The sequence below is a fragment of the Rattus norvegicus genome, chromosome 19 (assembly GCF_021556685.1).
Source record: "Rattus norvegicus strain SHRSP/BbbUtx chromosome 19, alternate assembly SHRSP_T2T, whole genome shotgun sequence".
NCBI classification, from domain to species: domain Eukaryota; kingdom Metazoa; phylum Chordata; class Mammalia; order Rodentia; family Muridae; genus Rattus; species Rattus norvegicus.
Window position 1 is genome coordinate 48,688,089 of NC_141552.1, and position 20,052 is coordinate 48,708,140.

The 20,052-nt window shown below is 53.4% G+C and overlaps 3 protein-coding genes across 40 annotated transcripts; 2 read left to right on the plus strand and 1 right to left on the minus strand.

Annotated features, from left to right (window-relative positions):
* The first annotated feature begins 2,241 nt into the window (after nt 1-2,241).
* Nucleotides 2,242-14,836, plus strand: Carmil2 (capping protein regulator and myosin 1 linker 2). 35 transcript variants are annotated; one of them, NM_001431316.1, is made up of 39 exons: nt 2,484-2,643; nt 2,898-2,989; nt 3,083-3,133; nt 3,803-3,865; nt 3,985-4,109; nt 4,213-4,304; nt 4,486-4,556; nt 4,671-4,744; nt 4,883-4,958; nt 5,037-5,125; nt 5,209-5,303; nt 5,378-5,464; nt 5,543-5,655; nt 5,750-5,827; nt 5,949-6,025; nt 6,122-6,226; nt 6,398-6,467; nt 6,585-6,666; nt 6,776-6,872; nt 6,955-7,012; nt 7,144-7,316; nt 7,576-7,738; nt 7,819-7,917; nt 9,117-9,242; nt 9,325-9,438; nt 9,611-9,771; nt 9,846-9,933; nt 10,052-10,192; nt 10,317-10,380; nt 10,798-11,033; nt 11,798-11,898; nt 11,981-12,341; nt 12,425-12,547; nt 13,451-13,487; nt 13,641-13,712; nt 13,830-14,051; nt 14,164-14,244; nt 14,509-14,586; nt 14,672-14,836. In NM_001431316.1, the coding sequence occupies exons 1-39, from the start codon at nt 2,604-2,606 to the stop codon at nt 14,782-14,784; spliced, it is 4,188 nt and encodes a 1,395-aa protein (NP_001418245.1). In that variant the 5' UTR covers nt 2,484-2,603; the 3' UTR covers nt 14,785-14,836. The 35 variants fall into 35 exon arrangements, 11 of the variants coding, with proteins under 11 accessions (XP_087450677.1, XP_087450678.1, XP_087450679.1 ...); XR_015643366.1 differs by having other exon boundaries at nt 2,496-2,643; nt 10,451-11,033; XR_015643354.1 differs by having other exon boundaries at nt 2,496-2,643; nt 12,409-12,547.
* Acd (ACD, shelterin complex subunit and telomerase recruitment factor) lies at nt 14,798-17,521 on the minus strand. Of its 2 annotated transcripts, none has more exons than XM_087594561.1 (11): nt 17,357-17,521; nt 17,140-17,276; nt 16,887-16,980; nt 16,724-16,800; nt 16,452-16,496; nt 16,309-16,343; nt 16,024-16,175; nt 15,848-15,944; nt 15,244-15,602; nt 15,032-15,141; nt 14,798-14,952 (listed from the first exon to the last, which is right to left on the minus strand). In XM_087594561.1, exons 1-11 carry the CDS (start codon nt 17,453-17,455, stop codon nt 14,886-14,888), a joined length of 1,272 nt encoding a protein of 423 aa, XP_087450687.1. In that variant the 5' UTR covers nt 17,456-17,521; the 3' UTR covers nt 14,798-14,885. The 2 variants fall into 2 exon arrangements, with proteins under 2 accessions (XP_087450687.1, NP_001032270.1); NM_001037193.1 differs by having other exon boundaries at nt 15,032-15,123; nt 17,357-17,490.
* Nucleotides 17,522-17,583: 62 nt separating this feature from the next.
* Nucleotides 17,584-19,953, plus strand: Pard6a (par-6 family cell polarity regulator alpha). Of its 3 annotated transcripts, none has more exons than NM_001003654.3 (3): nt 17,584-17,765; nt 18,650-18,872; nt 19,086-19,953. In NM_001003654.3, exon 3 carries the CDS (start codon nt 19,325-19,327, stop codon nt 19,835-19,837), a length of 513 nt encoding a protein of 170 aa, NP_001003654.2. In that variant the 5' UTR covers nt 17,584-17,765; nt 18,650-18,872; nt 19,086-19,324; the 3' UTR covers nt 19,838-19,953. The 3 variants fall into 3 exon arrangements, with proteins under 3 accessions (NP_001003654.2, NP_001386105.1, NP_001003653.2); NM_001399176.1 differs by lacking the exon at nt 17,584-17,765 and adding an exon at nt 18,122-18,272 and having other exon boundaries at nt 19,083-19,953; NM_001003653.3 differs by lacking the exon at nt 17,584-17,765 and adding an exon at nt 18,122-18,272.
* Nucleotides 19,954-20,052: the final 99 nt, after the last annotated feature.

The window sequence follows — 20,052 nt, forward strand, 5'->3', positions numbered from 1 at the left end:
GTAGAGCGCTTACCTAGGAAGCGCAAGGCCCGGGGTTCGGTCCCCAGCTCCGAAAAAAAAAGAACCAAAAAAAAAAAAAGAGTAAGCCTTGTCGATACACCAAGGGCCCTCATCCAGTGTTCCTCGGCAAACAGTTGATTTGTACTGTTGGGAGTTCTGACTCCAGTCAGAACTGAGTGTTGTTGGCTTTGTCACTACTGTACCGGCCACTAGCAGCTGTGTAGCTAATCCTGGTTACCTCTTCAGATCTTTTTTTCCAGTAGGCCCTACTTGCCCCCAAGCACCCAAGACATGGGACTAATTAATTCAGTGTGACTCTGGCCTTGGCTTCGAGGGTGCTTCTGCTTGGGCATTGCTGTAGTCCTTTGTCAGTCACTCCTCGTTCCAATTAGAAAAATCCCTATGGGATAGGTTTTCTCTATTTTTGACATCCCAGAGTTGCCATGATAAACAAGATAAATATCTCAAAGTAAACATTGAAGCCGTGTGTGCTAGCACACCACTCCAGCACTTGGGAGGAGGAGGCAGGAGCTCAAAGCAGGCTCAGTAGCTCGCACAGTTCTAGCTATTCGTAAAATGAAGCGGGAAGATTTTAAGTTTAAGGCCAGCATGAACATCCTGGCAACCAGGGGTGGCAAGACACCATGCCAGTAAAAAAGGGGCCTGGAGAGATGGCTCAGTGACTGGAATTTGGTTCCCAGCACCCACTGCACGGCTACCTATAAGTGACCTGATGCCCTTGGGCCTCTGGGCACCCATACACATGTACACTGATATATAGACACACTTACACGAAGTCAAGTTCTGAGAATAATTCATGTCAAAAGCTTCCAAAAGTTCCAAAAGAACTAGTGAGGTCAGGTATCAAGAAAAATTCAGGGGTTGGGGATTTAGCTCAGTGGTAGAGCGCTTGCCTAGGAAGCGCAAGGCCCTGGGTTCGGTCCCCAGCTCCGAAAAAAAGAACCAAAAAAAAAAAAAATCCATTGACTTTGCCTTCAAAACCCACATTCTTCACCATAATGTGCATGAAGCTAAAATTTTGTCATCCTATAAGTCATTTGTGACTTCCAGATGGTCTTAATGTCTTAAATTTCAGTCTCTGGCTGAGGGGCATGGGGCCTCCTGGTTCTGTAGCTCTTTTGTGTCTGCTGTCCCTGTCAACGTTTGTCTGCCATACCATATACTTCTTGCCCAAATGCCACTCTTTCTAAGTTGTTTCTCCTTTATACCTACTTTCCACTTTGTCCTATGTTTTGGTGAAGGTTGGCAAACATGTTAAGGGCCGTCACCTCACATTGCAGGAAATTGAACTCGGTTTTCATGCAGATGAAATAAATACTCATGCCATTTAGCCATTTTATTTTGAAGACACAGGGTCTCTGTGTTGTCCAGGCTTGCCAGAAAATCCTGGGCTCAACATGGTTTAGAGCGACCAGGACTTGGTCGAGAGGGTCCTATCTCTCCCAAGTCTCCCTGTCTGGGAAAGGTAGGTAGAGATGGGAAAGAAGCTGGAGAAATATAGTCTCTTCTACTCTCCAGGACTCTGAACTGTCGATAGGGCAGTTAGAAGTGGAATTTAATGAAAGTCTTGCGGGGGTTATGGGAAGTGTAAACATCTGAATCAGTCTCTTTTGTAGGGTAGTGTGCTTCTGGCTAGTGTACTTCATACTGTGACTTGTGGAGCCCCAGCTCTAGACTCAAGGGAATCCTCCCATAACTTAAATGCAGACACCTGAGAATACATATGTACTTGGAATTTTCTCACTCCAGCTATCCCTGATCTGATTGAGAGGGACCTACTACAAAGGAGTGTGGGTGTTTTGAGACAGGGGTCCTATAATCTTGGCTGTAGACCAGGATGACCTCAAACTCAGAGTCCTCTTGCCTGGACTTCCCAAGTACTAGGATTAAAAGGCACCAACCATAGTTAAGTCAAAAAGTAGCTTTTTGCCTTTATAAAGCCCAGGCATCACTGGAAGTGCAGCCCAGGTTCTTGTCTTCCTGATTGTTTTTACAGTTGCTAGGATTACAAATAGGTTGCCAGACTTTTAAATTCGCATCTGAGCAGGGCAGACAGAACCTTGGGTGTGAACCTTTGGTGTTGGGTAATTCTTACTGAAGACAGACACCTATTCTGGTTTCCTTTGAGTGCCTACACCACCTACCGAACCCGTGTCTTGGGACAGACCAAATTGGGCCTTTGGAATCCCCTGGAGGGTGGCGTCCCCTGGTGTTCGCGTCAGGGACTACGGGGCAGGGTAAAAGTAGGGCACCAGGACCTGCAAGAGGCAAGCATGAAAAGGCAAGAAGACCCTTTCCCCTACACCATTCACCACACCCATGAGTACCCGGAAGGAAAAGTCCCTGAGAGATAGCAGCAGTGAAGATTCTACCGTCCTCCCACAACATCCAACCCGGAGGAACTCAGCCAACGAAGCCGGGGCGGGGAGGGGCCGGGCCGGGGGCGGCCTGGCAGGAAGCAGCGCGTACCTTCCGCTGCAGGAGGAGCAGGTGGCTGCAGTGCTGCCTGGGCCCCTGGCTTCCTGTGTACGCTCCTGCCGGCTGCTTTTTCCCGCCAGAGCTCATTGGGCCGTCTCGGCCCTATGGCTCACACCCCAGATGGCATATCCTGTGAACTGCGAGGTAAGCCCTACTTGGCCTTTCCTGGGAGCCCACCTGGCCGTGAAGAGCCTGACTCCAAACTAGACCTCTCAGCGCCTCAGGGAACTTGACCAGAGGGTTTGTTCTGGAGGGAGGGCCAGTGCCTAAAAGTCTGCCTCATTTTTTCCTAGCTGATGTACAGATGAATACCTGGGCACTCAGCCTAGCACAGACCTTGGGCACAGAGTGGCCCTAGTAGAGGGACCAAAGTCACCCAGTAGATTGTCTTTCCACAGGCGAGATTACCAAGTTCCTGTGGCCCAAGGAGGCGGAGCTGCTGTTGAAAACCTGGCTTCCCCAGGAGGGTGCTGAGCAAAGTCACATCCTGGTACGGTAGCCAGGAGTGAAGTTCAGGACAGTGACCAGACCCAGCATGAAGAAACTTGATTTCCCTAGAATATTAGTCTTTTGTTTCCCGTAGGCACTGCTTCGATGGAGGGCATATTTGCTGCACACTTGCCTTCCCCTGAGGGTGAGTCTCAGGCCTAGCCAACTCTTTCCCCTTCAGCGAGGAACTACATTTGCAGAGCTGGACTTTTTGCCTGTGCTGGCTTTTACTTTCCAACATCATTGAGCTCCCAGCAGCAAACAGGAGGGAAGTCTGGGCCGTTCTAGCTCTGGATGCCACAAAATCATGGGGTGTAAAGAGAGGACCTGGGTTCAATTCTCAGCAACACCAGGAGGCTCACAAGTGGTTGAAACTATAGTTCTAGGACATCCACTGCTCTCTTCGGGCATCTTTGGGAACCAGGCACATAAGTGGTACACAAACATGCCAGCAAAACACCCAACAGTACAATTTTTAAAATGTAAGGACAAGCTAGGAGGTATTTGGTCCTGGTACTAGGGAGACAGAGGTAGGCGGATCTCTTGAGTTCGAGGACAGCCTGGTCTACAGAGTGAGTTCCAGGAGAGCCAGGTCTACACAGAGAAACCCTGTCTCAGGAAAGAAAGAAAGGAAGGAAGGAAGAAAGGGAGAAAGAAAGAAAGAAAGGGAGAGAGAGAGAAAAGAAAGGAAGGGGAAGAAAGGAAAGAAAGAAAGAAGGAAAGAAAGAAAGAAAAAAAGAAAGAAAATAAGAGCAAAAAGCCTAGGCTCCAGAGAGTGGCATCGGTTAGTCCGAGTTATTGGTGTGCTTTTCAGGTGGACTGCACATTCAGCTACCTGGAGGTCCAGGCCATGGCTCTGCAGGAGACACCTCCTCGGGTAAGAAAGCTGGACCCCAACTTGAACATATATACTGCTTGACCATTTATCTCTACACACAGAACTCTGAACGGACACCAGCTTCCATACAGGGATCCAAAAATCTTCTCCTTCCCCAGGTCACCTTTGAACTGGAGTCCCTGCCTAAACTGGTCCTGGAGTTTCCCGGGGTGGCCGCCCTAGAACAGCTAGCTCAGCATGTGGCTGCTGCCATCAAAAAGGTCTTCCCTCGCTCAACCCTTGGGTGAGGCCTAGAAAATCCAAGGGGTGGGGTGGGGCATCAGTGAAAACTTTTCATCCTTCAAGGGCTAGAAGTCCCTTGCCTCTTCCTCTTATCCCCTGCCTAGGAAGCTATTCCGGAAGCCCACGCCCTCATCGCTGTTGGCTCGACTGGAGAAAAGCCATCCCTTAGAGTCTACAGTACCCAGCAGTCCTTGTGGTGAGGGCCAAATCAGAGCACAGTTTGACTCCATACAACCCTAGTTCCTTGGTATTGGGGACTCCCCAAAGTGAACAGGGACACTTTTATCACTGCCACCATCTAAGTATGGGGCTGATCTTCCTCTGTCTCTGACTTTGTGTCTGTCTTTCCTTCCATCATACCTCTGACACCTCCCTAGGTGGCTTCTTGGAGACATATGAAGCTCTCTGTGACTACAATGGCTTCCCATTCCGAGAGGAGATTCAGTGGGTGAGAGTCGGGCCCTTTTGGGGAGCTCTGGAGATATTTGACACCCCTGTGTATGCTAAGCCCCTCTACCCTTTGTGGCCCCAAGCTAGCTGTGAATAATTTCTTCACATCTAGGATGTGGACACTATCTACCATCGCCAGGGCTGCCGCCATTTCTGCCTTGGAGATTTCAGCCACCTTGGCAGCCGGTATGAGGCCTGCCAGGATTGGGAGGAGAGGACTCCAGCACCCATGTTCCTACATTCCAGCCTCTCTGTAGAGAGGATGCTGGCTGGGCCCTGTGTTTGGAAGGCCCTGAGTCCTGCATTTTCTCTTCCCCACACTAGAGACCTGGCCTTGAGTGTAGCTGCCTTATCTTATAACCTGTGGTTCCGGCGACTCTCCTGCATGGACATGAAGCTGGTGAGGATACACAGCAGGGAGTGCCAAGGGTGTGAGGGTCAGAGTTCATCCCGATGAGTCATGACCCTCTGCTCCCAGAGCCTGGAGGTCTCAGAACAGATCCTGCACATGACGAGTCAGTCTTCCTATTTGGAGGAGCTGGTACTGGAGACCTGCGGCCTGAGAGGGTGAGAGGCCTGAGCTGGACTTGGGAACTAGTGGTCTGTGGAGAGACTGGGAATCATTCTTACATTGGGGTCTTGATCCTCAGAGACTTCGTTAGGCGATTAGCCCAGGCACTGGCAGGACATTTTAATTCTGGACTTCGGGAGCTCAGCCTGTCTGGGAACTTGCTGGATGATAGAGGTATGGCAAAATTTGGGAGACCCAAGGCAGATGAGCCAGGAGGGGTGAGGTTTACGGAGCTGCTCTATCCACAGGTATGGCCACACTCAGCAGACACCTAGAGCATTGTCCAGGAGCCTTGAGGAAACTCTGCCTAGCACAGACGGGGTTGACACCTCGAGGTGAGTGGGACTGAGGAGGGTTGGGAGGGGCAAGATGAAGGTGTCTGATACTTAGCCGCTCCTTCTACCCACCTCCAGGAATGAGAGCTCTAGGAAGGGCACTGGCAACGAATGCCACCTTTGACTCTACCCTGACCCACCTGGATCTTTCTGGGAACCCTGGGGCACTGGGAGCCTCACAGGATGGTGGGGTGAGTAGCAGTTTTTAAAGTCAGAACCTGGGATGCCCAGTCAGTGGGATGCCAGATTCTTAGGCAACTTCTGACTCCCTTTTTCCCTCCAAAGGGCCTGTATACTTTCCTGAGTCGTCCTAATGTTCTGGCCTATTTGAATCTAGCAGGCACCGACACTGCTCTAGGCATGGTAAGAGTGTAATCACATGGGGGATGTTTGGTAGGGCTTGGCTGTGCCAGAGTGGGATAGGAAAGAGAGCAGGGCATGGTAGAGAAAGTCAGAGGTTATTACTAACACCGTCTTCCCTCAGCTTTTCATGGCGTTATCTGGTGGCTGCTGCGCCAACCTCACCCATCTCGAAGCTTCGAGGAATATCTTCTCTCGCACGTAAGGGGCAGCAGGCAGGCTCGGAAGGAAGAGGCTTGGGGGAATCAGCTCCCTGAGCATAAATCCCACTTCTTCTGCTCTCCACCTCCACCGCAGGAAGTCCCAAGCGGTGCCAGACGCACTGCAGCGCTTCCTTGGTGGTGCCAGGATGCTGCGGCATCTAGGCCTGGCTGGCTGCAAGCTGCCACCCGAAGCGCTCAGGTCAGTGTTGCTACCCTCGGGCACATCCCCACATGCAGTCACAACCTTGACCCCCACTGCCTCACTCCTCTATTCCACCCGTAATCTTTTATAACCCCAACCTGCCTTATTCGTTCGCACCCTGAGTCCTGTTTTCCCAGATCTTGTCACCTGTATGCTACCCTCTCCCAGGGCCCTTCTAGATGGTCTTGCGCTCAACACTCAGATTCATGACCTGCACCTAGATCTCAGCGCATGTGAGGTGGGCACCCAATCCTGGTTGTGAGCTGAGAGCGCATCCACATTATCAAGAGTGGGGCAGGGAGGCCTTCCCTACCCAGACCTAAATATCCTGAGTGCACCCTACCTCTGCCTCCAGCTGCGCTCCGTGGGTGCCCAGGTGATACAAGACTTAGTTTGTGATGCGGGCGCCTTGAGTTCCTTGGATCTGTCAGATAATGGTGAGGCCACCAGGGAACCCATCCATGTTCCTATTTTTTTGTACCCGATCCCCAGGGTGGGGACCCTGCCCTGGCAGCAGCACCTTGTGCATCACTTGGTTACTCCTAGGCTTTGGCTCCGACATGGTGACCCTGGTGCTGGCCATCGGGAGGAGCCGTTCTCTGAAACATGTGGCCCTTGGAAGGAACTTCAATGTTCGCTGCAAGTGAGCCCCAAGCCTATCTCCGTTCCTCTTAGCTAGGACTTTATCACTCACATGGTTCCCTAACAGTGTCCCCTTTCCACAGGGAGACACTGGATGACGTCCTGCACCGGATAGTCCAGCTCATGCAGGATGATGACTGTGTGAGTTCATAGAGCCCTGTGGGGTCCTCAAGCAATTAAGTGTCTTGGAATGCCTCTTACTTTTGTTCCTTCGAACCCTCTTTGCTGAATCTGACCCTGTTTACCCATTAGTGCCTTCCTTTTAACCCTAGCCTTTGCAGTCTCTATCCGTGGCTGAGTCGCGCTTGAAGCAGGGTGCCAGCGTCCTGATTCGGGCTTTGGGCACCAATCCTAAACTGTCAGTGCTGGATATCAGTGGCAATGCCATAGGAGATACTGGCGCCAAGATGCTAGCCAAGGCTCTACGAGTCAACACCAGGCTACGGTGGGCATGGCCTGGGACCAACAGGAGAGGAAAAGAGTTCTATATTAGAAGGGTGTATGGGGGGCTGGGGATTTAGCTCAGTGGTAGAGCGCTTACCTAGGAAGTGCAAGGCCCTGGGTTCGGTCCCCAGCTCCAAAAAAAAAAAAAAAAAAAAGAAGGGTGTATGGGTCTAATGTATACGTGCTGGTGAGGCAGATGAATGAATAAGGCCAGAGGGTTGGGTGGGGTTCTGCCCTAACTGAAGCCTGGTGGGGCTCAGGTCTGTGATCTGGGATCGAAACAACACATCTGCTCTGGGCCTGCTGGATGTGGCGGAAGCCCTGGAACAGAACCACAGCCTGAAGTCCATGCCGCTGCCACTAAATGACATAACACAGGCACATCGCAGCCGGCCAGAACTGACAGCCCGAGCAGTTCATCAGGTGGGGGTCCCCTCTTCTGTCAGCCCTTTTGTATATGGTGACTCTACCTCCTGGCATTTCTCACCGTGTCTTGCCTGCAGATCCAAGCCTGTCTCTGGAGGAACAACCGGGCAGACTCTACTTCTGACCGGAAGCCCTGCCTTCAGCCCTTGGGTCTGATTTCAGACCACTCAGAGCAGGTCAGTGTCAGCCCTTCCCCTAATCTTGAGAACCTGGGTACCTGAGTCTGAGAGTCTGACTTTCCTGGGTGAAAGTGTCTGAGTTCTGTGTCCTAAACAATATCCTTTCTTTGGTCACCATTCTTGAAATAGCCTCCTGTGCAGGTAGCCTCTTCATCTGACTTCCCATTTAAGGGCTATTCCCCTCTCTCCACTGCTGGATGGTTGGTTTCAGCAGTCCCCTCTCTAGCTTTAATTTCCTTCCACTTTTATATGTTTTTTTATATTGTTCTTACTTCTGCATGCCCAAGCCTCAGTTTTTTTGTTTGGTTTTGCTTTCTTGAGACAGGGTTTCTCTGTGTGGCCTGGGATGTCCTTGAGCTCAGAGAGATCTGTGTGCTTTTGCCTCCCAAATGCTGGGATTACAGGTGCACACACGCCATCACTAGCTGGTTCCAAGCCTCGATTCATATCGAAGCTCTGAAGCCCAGTTACCCAGTTACCTCAATCCAGACATCCTGAGGGGTGGGTTTATGTACTCCACACCTTCAAATGATTTTTAAAAAATACTTTAAAATACTTTATTGTGTATGTGTGTGTGTGTGTGTGTGTGTGTGTGTGTGTGTGTGCATGTGTACACGCACCCACATGCCCATACGCCCAGGTACATGTGGAATCAGAGGAAAACATGTGAGAGCCAGTTCTCCCTCCCCTCAGTGCGGGCCCTAGGGTCCCCTGAGCTCATGAGGCTCAGGGACAAGTTACCCATGATTCATCTCACAGGCTCTCAAGTGATCTTACTATCTTATAAAAACCCATTCTCTTTCATGGAGCCCAGTTTCTTTGGTGCCTATATCACTAAATGCCGTTTCCAGCTCCCTGCTGGCCATACTGGAACCTTCAGTCCTCCTTGGTCTGCCTCTGGACCATCTGTCAAACATACAGTCCTTACTACAGACCAGCCATGCTTTGCTTCCTCAGTCTCTCTCTCTTACACAAACACACACACACACACACACACACACACACACACACACACACACACACATACACACCTATCCTCTGACAGCTTTTAAATCAGAGTGACCGAAGTATCCCACCTTGAGCAGGTAGGGTTTCTCTCACAGTTTGTCTTCCTGTAGGAAACCGTGGAAGAGAGATAGGCGAGACTGGGGAGACTGATGAGAGACAAAGGTAGGACTAACACGTGACTCCCGCAGGTGAATGAGCTATGCCAGTCAGTACAGGAGCATGTGGAGCTGCTGGGCTGTGGGGCTGGGCCCCAGGGTGAGGTTGCTGTGCACCAGGCTGAGGACGCCATCCAGAATGCCAACTTCTCTCTTAGTGTAAGCACTCCTCCTGCTATGAGGACCTTTCTGCTCCCAATCACGTGCCAACTTGAAACTCCTTTTGTTCCTTGGCTCCCAGATCCTTCCCATTCTATTTGAGGCTGGGAGCTCTCCAAGCCACCACTGGCAGCTGCAACAGAAGCTGGAAGGCCTCTTGGGTCAGGTGGGCGAGATCTGCCGCCAGGACATCCAGGTAAGGTACTAGTCCTGCCCAGCCTCATCACCATATGTAGATTTGACCCTCATTCCACAGGCTTGTCTGTGATATGACCTTAGTCAGCAGTGGTTTAATCGGAGCCCACACTTGCAAGCCAAAGGGGCTAGTCTCTAGCCATGCTGTTAACCATTTTATAACCTTTGCCCAGGACTTCACTCAGACCACACTGGATACCACAAGGAGCCTCTGCCCACAGATGCTGCAGAGACCTGGCTGGAGGAAGCAGCTGGAGGGAGTTCTGGTGGGCTCCGGGGGCCTCCCAGAACTGCTTCCAGAACATCTGCTACAAGATGCCTTAACTAGGCTGAGGTAAGAAAGCACGACTGGGCTGGGCAAAGCTGGACAGAGATAGCACACTAATCCTCACTGCCTCCTGCCTTCAGGGACATGCGCCTGTCAATCACAGGGACCCTAGCAGAGAACATTGTGGCTCAGGCCCTTGCAGGTCTTCATGCAGCCCGAGATCGACTGGTGAGGGGATATCTTGTTTAACACTCACAGAGAACCCTGTAATGACTTCTGGGGTCATAAGATAGCTACTTTAAGGTTACCTTAGATCTGCCTATCTTTGGATGGCCTGGTATTACAGGTGGAGAGTCTAGCTCAGCAGGCACCAGTGACGGTGGTCCCTGCTGTACCACCACTGTGTGGAGATGAGCTCACCCTCCTTGAGTCTGGGGGAGTGGAAGAGTTTTTCTTTCCCACGGAGGAGGAAGAGGAGAGAGAAAAGGTAAGTGAATTCCAAGCCTAGAACCCCGGCTCTTCCCTTCTTGTTCTTGGATGTGGAAGGTGAGTAGCAGTTCTGGGTCATACCCCAACCCAACACTAGACTGAAGCTGTACCCATCCCACCAGGATGATGGTTCCTCATGGAAATGGCTTGAGCCCAGTAATTGCTTCCTGGTCCCGTCCCTTCATGGTAAGTCAGGCCCTGGAGGGAAGAGGACGGAAGTGAACTGAAGCTTTGTTAAATCTGTACACTCATTCAGCCCTGTCCCGGGTGCACCTAACCATTACCGGAGTCAAGCCTGAAAGGAAACTGGAGTCAGCTGTTCTCAGAACCCTGTGGGACCTGAACAGAATAAGACTATGATATCTTTTTCCCTATCTCCTCCGCCCCTTTTCCTAACCCCAGGATGCGCATGCTTGGCGGCTGCACAGAGTCGCGCGCACTCGGGGCCGCGCTCAGCACCGCGGACAGCGGCTACTGGGGGAGGGGCGGGCGGCGTAGCCGGGCCCCTCCCCGCGCCCTGGGCGGGTCCCCGCCGCCCGCCCTAGCGCCTCCGCCACCTCCCTGGGTTCGACGCTCTGTTCTCTTCTGGTGCTTTTGCCTCAGGTGCTGCTGAGGAAGCAGAACGGGACCCCGAGCTGGCAGCTCCGGGGGAAGATGCGGAGCCGCAGGCTGGGCCGTCTGCACGCGGCTCTCCAAGCCCCGCCGCCCCAGGGCCTCCCGCCGGCCCTCTGCCTCGCATGGACCTGCCACCCGCCGGGCAACCCCTACGCCATCCGACCCGAGCCCGACCGAGGCCACGTCGCCAGCACCACCACCGCCCGCCGCCGGGGGGCCCCCAGGTAAGTGCTTCCCTTCCCCCTCGCCCCTCTTGAGGGTCATGGTTAAACCATTCACTCTTCACTTGGCGATAGAAGACAGGAAGATGGGTTGTGGAGGCCCAAGGCCACCAGACGCGCCCTATCATCTTTCTGGGCACCCTCAGCCTCAGGCCATGGTCATAATGGGCCATGGTGTGCGGCTTTCCTGTGAGGAGCTCCTAGATGGTGGACTCCCTCCTCGTAGTGGTCTGCTCTATGGGTGAACGTGCGAGCGGTGTCCACCTTGCCCTCCCTCTCATAAGGTTACTGAAAAACACTGGGCAGCTGGGCCGCGGGACACTCTTGCGTCTGCTGTGTATCAGCGGGTGGATGTATGTGTGGGTTGGGTACTGGCAAGGGTAGTGGGCACTGGCAGAAGGAGAGGAGGAGCTGGCCTGAGGCCCCCTGAGGGTCTGACGCAGCAGCGGCGCCACTGAGCCGGGATGTGTGGTGTGGTGTGGAGGTGGAGGGTTAGGGTACTGCAGGGAACTGTTGGGAGTAGAAGGGGTGGCATATTGGAATGTGTGACCCGTAGGTGTTTGCTTAGTGACAGCCAGGTAGTTCAGAGTATAGCATCCTCTGGACTGGGCGGGTGCTCAGTGACAGCAGTGGAGAATGAAATCCAGCGTGCTACAGACCGTCCCCAGTTCTGGGACGTTCTTTGGCCAGGCCATTGGGAAGGAAGGGGCCTACCGGGGAGAGTCACAGTTCTTAGTCCTGCCTTCTAACCTCCCAATGTCTCCCAGGTGTCCCCAGCCCTACTTCAAGAAGGGAATGGGCTCACTGCTCGTGTCGATGAGGGTGTGGAGGAATTCTTCTCCAAAAGGCTGATCCAGCAGGATCGCCTGTGAGTGAGGGTCAGTTGGCTGGGGGCAGAAGAGGGTGGGACACCCTTGAGTTTCTCCTCTCACTGACGGTTGTTCCTACAGCTGGGCCCCTGAGGAGGATACAGCCACTGAGGGTGGTACCACTCCTGTTCCCCGTACACTTCGAAAGAAGCTGGGTACCCTCTTTGCCTTTAAGAAACCTCGTTCAACAAGGGGTCCACGACCTGACCTAGAGACCAGCCCTGGAGCAGCAGCTCGTGCCAGAAAGACCACACTTGGGGATCTGCTTCGACCACCAGCCCGTCCAGGCCGTGGTGAGGAGCCTGGAGGAGCAGAAGGCGGCACCAGTAGCCCTGATGCGGCTCGCAGAAATCGGCCTCGTTACACTCGGGAAAGCAAGGCCTATTCCATGATACTGCTGCCTGCTGAGGAGGAAGCGGCAGTGGGTGCCAGACCTGATAAGGTAAGGCCTGATGCTGGGGCTGAGGGCTCTTCGGGAACAGAGAGCAGTAGGCTTTCTCTCCACTTAGGCATCTCTGTCCTCAGAGGCGGCCTCTGGAACGGGGAGACACAGAACTGGCCCCATCTTTTGAGCAGCGGGTACAAGTGGTGCTGCAGAGGATCGGCGTAAGCCGGGGCAGTGGGGGTGCTGAAAGCAAGAGGAAGCAAGTGAGTTGGAGGGGGTGAACTGCGGGGGCAGGTGGCATGTGGTAATCTGTGGGTGACATATGTGACCAAGAAGGGAGAAACACATGGCACAAATAGATCTAATTATCAGTTACATGCTCTTACCCTTCAAGTCATTGGATTTAACTTTCAGCCTTCTTCTGACCTGGTTCAGGTCACTGATATGTACCTCCTAGGGTGTAGGGAACTCCTTTTTCTCTTAAGGAGAAATTAACAGAGGTTTGACCTTGTTTTATCTATACCAGAAAGTTCTCCAGGAACTTCCTTTTTATCCAGATTCCCAATCCTGCTGCAAGGTCTCACAGAACCCTTGGTACTGGCCACCTTAGACCTCTGTTTTCCTTTGGAGCCTTGTGTGGCCTTTGGTTTATATTCTGTCTCTGTCTGTATGGGCTCCTTTTCAGCCTTCCCTCATTCCTTTCCATGGTCATCTGGATAACATTATTATAATCAGTCTTTATTAGGAACTACACCGCTGGGTACCATCCATTTAAACAGCTTTTCAGGAAAAACGTATCCAGTGAGACCTGGCCTGAATTTAGTGACCTTAAAGTGTGGGAAGTCATAGAACTAAGAAATCACATTATCTGCTGGATGTGGTGGTAATCTCAGCATTCAGAAAGCTGGGGCAGGAGATAGCAAGAAAGACTCATCTGAGCTATAAACAACAAAACTATCTCACAAACAAACAAACCTACCTGTCATGACTAACATGTATGTTAACTACCTGGCATCCCAGACTGTAAGGTCAGAGGAAAGGGATTGGCTTTGCCATGTTCTGGCCAGCCTATGGTATCCATTCTGTAGCTGGGTTTTAAGAACACAAAGAAATAAGGCCAGAGTAAGGGCACAAGGGCTGCTGTCTGACTGATTTGTTTCCTACAGAGCAAGGATGGTGAGATCAAGAAAGCAGGCTCTGATGGTGAGTAGAACCCTGGGACAAGGAGATGTATGTTGGGGTACAAGGTGGCCCCAGAGATAATCCCTAAGGTACTTGCTCCTCTGCAGGAGAGGACAGGCTTCTTTCCCTCCACCACTAAGGTCTGACACCTAAGCCTCTAATCCTTCCCTGCAGGTGACATTATGGACAGTTCCACAGAGACCCCTCCCATCTCAATCAAGTCCCGCACCCACTCTGTATCTGCTGGTGAGTGAGGGCCGTGTATATGTTAAAGGAGGTACACAGGATAGGAGGGGATCAGACCACTGCTCAGAACCATTCTACAGTCAGGCTTGATGTTAGCTGACACATTTCTTTACCCAGATCCCTCATGTAGACCTGGGCCAGGAGGCCAGGGGCCTGAGTCTGCCACCTGGAAGACACTGGGGCAGCAGCTGAATGCAGAGCTCAGAGGCCGTGGTTGGGGCCAACAGGATGGTCCAGGGCCCCCCTCTCCATGTCCCAGCCCAAGTCCCCGAAGAACCAGCCCTGCCCCAGACATCCTGAGTCTCCCAGAGGACCCCTGCTTGGGCCCTAGGAATGAAGGTAGGTAGGCACCCCACTCCTAGGCTGGGAACCTGACTCCTCTGGGAACACTGAAGGTGGGAGTGTGGGGGCAGAGTATGGTGACATACTCTGATATCTTGGCCTCCTCTAGATGGCCAGCTGAGGCCGAGGCCTCTCTCGGCAGGCCGGCGAGCAGTGTCTGTGCATGAGGACCAGCTCCAGGCCCCTGCGGGTGAGGGAGACACCTCTGTCTGTGCTTGAGTGCAGAAGGGAAAGGGTGGGCTCCTGGACTTCGGTCTTGGTTCTGGTCCTTGGACAGGGCCACCACTGCTCTGAGTGCTGGAGCAATCAGGAAGCCCCTCTGGAAGGCTGACCTCTGCTAGGGTGGGAGAACACCAGCTGGAGAATATGGGAGTAGCATGTGCATGTTTTTGCGTGCACTGAAGGTAGACAGAAGGGTTGGGGACAACCAGTAAGATTTTCTGTATCCTTTTAGAACGGCCCCTTCGGCTGCAGCGCTCCCCTGTCCTCAAGCGTAGGCCAAAGCTCGAGGCACCCCCACCCCCAAACTTAGGTAAGAGTGGGCAAGGGCCTGTCGGGAAAATGACAAGACTGTTCAGCACAAGCCTAAAATTTTCTCTCTCCATCCCCCTTCACAGGCTCCGGCCTTGGAACCAAGCCTCTTCCTCCATACCCCACAGAACCCTCCAGCCCTGAGCAGAGCCCTCCCTCCCCAGCCACAGACCAAAGAGGCGGCGGCCCCAACCCTTGATCCTCTCTTCTCCTGCCGCATGAAATTATTTTATTAAAAAACCTGAATGAAACAGAGCGTGGAATGCTGTTTGTCCTTAGGCCCATGGGTATACATCCTCTTCATACCTGTGGTAACTCAGACTCCATCACTATGTTCAAGGCCCAAGCTACAAGCTGAGGAGAGAGCCTGGAAAGAAACCATACCCAGAGGTCAGGGTTACCTAAGACTGGTGCCCAACACAGGCAGGGTCGCTCTAAACACTCACCTGGCAGTTTGGACCTGGGTATGGAGGGAGGCAGAGGGTGTCCCATATTTATACTGGAATGCAGAAGTATCACGATGCCTCTCTGGGGGTTCCTGGAAGGGGTGAAGTATCTAGAGAGTCCAGTCAGGACCCCTTGTCATACAAGCCTACCCTTCCCTCTCCAAGCTCTGCCCAAGGCCCTCCCATAGTTTCCCTTCCAGTTATAGTCTCACCCAGACAGAGTGGGGCTCCTGGGCTCCGGTTCTTGGGAGAAGCTGCCGTCTTTTGATGGGCCACTGGAGCTCCCTGAACTCTAGCTTATGAAACTGGGTTCTGGTCTCACAGGCCTGGTATGAAGTAGGGGCATGTCGAAGGGGTGAGAGACTGGGGCTGCAGGTCAAGAGTGGGGAGCTGGGTGTAGAACTGCAGGGTGTAGAACTGGGGGCCTGAGCTCTTGGGGAGGTTGAGCAAACAGTTGGCGGAGGCTGGGAGTTGTCCTTCTGCCCGGGGTCTGATGTGGGCAAGGCTGACAGAAGGCTAACACTGGCACCGCTTTCCTCCTGTGGCATGAGGCTGGGAGAAGCAGGGTTTTCTGAGGAAGAGGAGACTGAGTGTGAGCACAGACGTCTCAGCTCAGGACAGCGGAATGCCTGTGAGCATCACACCGCCTTCTAAACAGTCCATTAGCCACCCAGAGTACTGAGTACTTATGACCTGACCAGAGGAAGTGGCTTGAAGGACAAAGATGGATTTCCCTGGAGTTCTGGAGAGAATCATCAATGTTGTGGTGGGCTCCGGGCTCCAAACATTCCCCTTTTTGCCCCACCCAGTTCTTACCCTGTGCCTTCTGACTTGAGTCTATAGAACTCAGAATTTGTTCCTCATTCTCAGAGATGTGCAGTAGGAAACTAGGCACGGTGAACACAGCTTCTTCCTATGGGACATGAGAGCTCAGCAGGGCAGCTGCCTAACCCTCTCCCTCTGACACCTCCTAAGAAAAGCGCAGCACTGACCGTGGCCTGGGAGCAAGAGGTAGCCCAGTGCGTGAGGGGTCTTGCTGTGAAGGGACCTTGTAGCACTAGGCAGCTCTCAGCTAGACGCACTAGTGCTCCCCGATGATCCCCGTCTTCCTTCACCTCATCCAGAAGCTGAGACAGGGTTAAGCCTGGGGCCAGCATTTTGGCCAAAGAGTTCAAGTTGAAACAGGAAGGGTAAGTAAGAGATTACAGCGACTTACTGAAGAACGGTGCGGAGATAACCAGAGGGACTTAGGGTTACCAGAATACCCCTACCAGTACCTGCACTGGAAGAAGCAGACTCAGAGAGGTGGTCCCTAGAGAAACAGTGAATACTTCTCAGGAACAACCCCGATGCCAATCTACCCAGCTCTGCCATCCCTGACCGTACCTCACACAGCCTCAGGGCGCAACCCCAAACTCACTCAAGGCATTTATTGAGCTTTTTCTGCACATCTGAATCCTGATTGCTGAGAGAAAGAGGAGGGTGGTGGGTGATCAGTGTGATTGAAGCTCATCCCTCTCACCTAAAGACCTATGCCCACTCGAAGAGGCAGAAGGTGGAAGCTTCATTTAACTGTTTTGTTTTGGGGAAAGGAATTTGGAGAGACTTAAACTGAAGCCCTCAGGACTTCAGCCATGTGATGCCTATAGTCTGCCACTGAGCTACATCCCTTCCCTTGGAGGGATCACTTACCAACCAGTCACCTGTACCCGGGGCTGCTCCGTGGGCAGCAGGTTAAAGCGATCCACCTGGAGGTAGAACTCCGCAGGCTGGAGGAATTGGGGAGTGGTGTCTCAGGAGTTGTGACAAAGCTAGGTACAGTAACCAACTCGTCCAAGTGAGCCTTACCACTCACCGCATAGTCCTGAGCCACCTGAATGCGGAGCCCGCACGCCTGCAGCAGCAGGAGCCGGCCCTCGGTCCCACGGAATCCGAACTCCTTCTCCTCCCTGTGGTGAGCATTGCCCTCACTACCAGAGCACAGGCAAGTACCCCAAACGCCCGGGGAAAGAGCTTCCCCACCTCTCCAGCATCCGCCCACCTCAGGTTCCATAACGTACTACCCTGCTAGGCTCCCACCTTCCGCAGACAAGAAGCACCTCTCTTACCAGTCAGAGGTGTCGATGGCATTACGCGTCACCACGCATCGGACACTATGAGTTCCATCTGACACAAGTAACACGGCCCCGGTGTCAGGTGTGTCAGGGGCGGAAGATGGGCCCGGAGTCTCCGAGTCCTGGAGTACCTAATTCAACATTAGGGCCTAGTGTTAATTCAGTACCTCAGTCTCCTCCGGTGTCTCTGGGATCTGAGTGGTCTGCTCACCTTGAGCAGATGACCGGCTTGTGGACTTGACAGTGTTTCTGAGCCCAGGATCAGCTCTCGAATCCAGGGACGCAGGACCAGCCTCCCTGAATTCGACATTAGCACGACGGCACCCTAGGACACCCCCATGAAGGGAATACCCGCGAGCACCGCTGTTCCGTCTCTGGCGGGAGAGGAAACACGTGACCGCTAGGCGGATCCTAAGTTTGAGACTCCGCCCATTCGTGGTTCTGCGCCTGCGCAAGCACTTTTCTCTGTAGTGTTTAGCCTTTGGACCGCTAACCTCGCTGCTGGCTCATGACAGCTTATCCTTACTGTACCATCTCTCTGAACCTGTGAGCTGTTCCACAGTACTACTCTAGAACCGGAAAAGAAAAGTCAAGGACTACCCTGGATGGGAGCGATCTAGGTTAGGAGGCTGCAGCCGAGAATGGGGCTTGAAGCCATTTCGGTTCTGTGTGAGACCTCCAGAGTTTTCCTAAAATGTTGATTTAGTTTCCTCTACAAAATGCGGGGTCCTGTAAGACCAATGGAAATGACAGCATAGACAACTTAATAAATGTTAATTCCCTCATTCTGCCCTCGGATTGGTTGAGTCCTTTTTGGGACGCTCGAACCATAGCGTAATGACGTAAGAACAGAGGAAGCCCTCTCTACCTCCGTCTCCGTTTCCTAGGAAACGTAGACTCCGCGTTTCTTGGTGTCGCGTCCCCCTTGACGTCATGGTTTGGGTGGGAGGGCGGGGCGAGTGCTACCGCCAGGGGCGGGGCGGCTCGGGCCAGCGGGCCAGGCTGTGCACCTGCGCCTCGGCGGGCTGCTGTGGGGCACTGTCCCCCGCCCGGCAGGCCCTGCAATGGCCAGGCCGCAGAGGACTCCGGCGCGCAGTCCGGATAGCATCGTCGAGGTGAAGAGCAAAGTAAGGGCTTCTCTGGTCTCGGCTCTGGCCACTGCGCTAGGCACTCCCAATTCCCTTTCCTCTCCCTTACTAGCTCCTTGGGTCTCCATCACCTCTTTCTGTCCTCCATCCTCCACTTCCTATTCTGCTTTTCTGTCTGCCTCCCCTCATTGCATCCTCCCTCCCACTACGGACCTCCAGTGTCCCACTGTGGCCTGGGTATGTGGAGAGCAAGAGAAGACCTTGGACAGTGTCCCTTGTACTGGAGCTGAGGTTTAAGCTTAAGGCTGCAGCTGTTGCAGCAGTTCTTTCCCTCACCTGACAGCCTCAGTCCTGTAGTGAGAAAGGGGCTTGGGCTCTGTCCTGACACTCCTCTCCCCTTTCCCTCCCGCCTCCAGTTTGACGCCGAGTTCCGACGCTTTGCATTACCCCGCACTTCAGTGAGAGGCTTTCAGGAGTTCTCGCGGTTGCTGTGTGTGGTACACCAGATCCCTGGCCTGGATGTGCTGCTTGGCTATACGGATGCTCACGGTGACTTGCTGCCCCTCACCAATGATGACAGTTTGCACCGGGCCTTGGCCAGCGGGCCCCCACCTCTGCGCCTGTTGGTCCAGAAACGGGGTGAGGATGGGGTACAGTGGGCAGCTTCCTTGGGGTAGGGTGACAGGGCAGGTATATTAGGGTAGACCATACCCAGGGCTCTCAGACTTTACATTCTGCAGCCTCTGCCCTTGGTCTGACCTCCAAGGAGCAGGAAAATAGTGGCATTGTCCATAGCATGGGCCCAAATGGGAGAAGAGTCTCTAATCTTAGTACCCCCCTCTCCTGCAGCAGAAGGTGACTCGAGTGGCCTGGCTTTTGCCTCCAACTCTCTACAGAGGCGCAAGAAAGGGCTCCTGCTACGACCAGTGGCACCTCTGCGCACCAGGCCACCCTTGTTAATCAGCTTGCCCCAAGATTTCCGCCAGGTGTCTTCAGTTATAGACGTGGACCTACTACCTGAGACCCATCGACGTGTGAGACTGCACAAACATGGCTCAGACCGTCCCCTGGGCTTCTACATTCGAGATGGCATGAGTGTTCGTGTGGCTCCTCAGGGTCTGGAGCGGGTACCTGGGATCTTCATCTCCCGCCTGGTCCGTGGGGGCCTGGCTGAGAGCACAGGGCTGCTGGCGGTCAGTGATGAGATCCTCGAGGTCAACGGCATTGAGGTGGCCGGGAAGACCTTGGACCAAGTGACGGACATGATGGTTGCCAACAGCCATAACCTCATTGTCACTGTCAAGCCTGCCAACCAGCGTAATAATGTGGTACGAGGGGCATCTGGGCGTCTGACAGGGCCTTCTTCTGTAGGGCCTGGGCCTACTGATCCTGACAGTGACGATGACAACAGTGACCCGGTCATTGAAAATCGCCACCCTCCCTGTTCTAATGGGCTGTCTCAGGGACCCCTGTGCTGGGACCTGCAACCTGGCTGCCTACTTCCTAGTGCTGGCAGCTCTCTGCCCTCCTTGGATAGCAGAGAGCAAGCCAATTCTGGCTGGGGGAATGGCATGCGAGGTGATGTTAGTGGATTCAGCCTTTGACAGGCAAAGGTGCAGCCTTTGTCACTGCTGCCCGGACTTTCCAGTTGGGGAGGGAGATTAGCTTGCTCACAGAGCCCGCTCAACCTGGTGAACATTAAAGGTTTTCTACAAATGTAGACATGGTCCTTTTGTGTTCCAGCCCCAACCTCTTCTGACCCTGTAAGTCAGCCTTCTTCTGTGGGCACAAGACAGGAAGGATAATAAGAGCATGGGAG

What these genes read in the sequence shown, in the direction of transcription:
- Acd (XM_087594561.1), bottom strand. Translation starts at nt 17,455, where the DNA reads ATGTCGAATTCAGGGAGGCTGGTCCTGCGTCCCTGGATTCGAGAGCTG. An exon ending in GCCATCGACACCTCTGACTG is followed by an intron (nt 16,981 to 17,139) that starts GTAAGAGAGGTG and finishes TGCTCACCACAG; the next exon opens with GGAGGAGAAGGAGTTCGGAT. An exon ending in AAGCTCAATAAATGCCTTGA is followed by an intron (nt 16,344 to 16,451) that starts GTGAGTTTGGGG and finishes CTGTTTCTCTAG; the next exon opens with GGACCACCTCTCTGAGTCTG.
- Carmil2 (XM_087594551.1), top strand. Translation starts at nt 2,341, where the DNA reads ATGAGTACCCGGAAGGAAAAGTCCCTGAGAGATAGCAGCAGTGAAGAT. An exon ending in GAACTTGCTGGATGATAGAG is followed by an intron (nt 5,304 to 5,377) that starts GTATGGCAAAAT and finishes CTCTATCCACAG; the next exon opens with GTATGGCCACACTCAGCAGA. An exon ending in CTGATCCAGCAGGATCGCCT is followed by an intron (nt 11,899 to 11,980) that starts GTGAGTGAGGGT and finishes TTGTTCCTACAG; the next exon opens with CTGGGCCCCTGAGGAGGATA.
- Pard6a (NM_001399176.1), top strand. Translation starts at nt 18,210, where the DNA reads ATGGCCAGGCCGCAGAGGACTCCGGCGCGCAGTCCGGATAGCATCGTC. An exon ending in TCGTCGAGGTGAAGAGCAAA is followed by an intron (nt 18,273 to 18,649) that starts GTAAGGGCTTCT and finishes TCCCGCCTCCAG; the next exon opens with TTTGACGCCGAGTTCCGACG. An exon ending in CCTGTTGGTCCAGAAACGGG is followed by an intron (nt 18,873 to 19,082) that starts GTGAGGATGGGG and finishes CCTCTCCTGCAG; the next exon opens with CAGAAGGTGACTCGAGTGGC.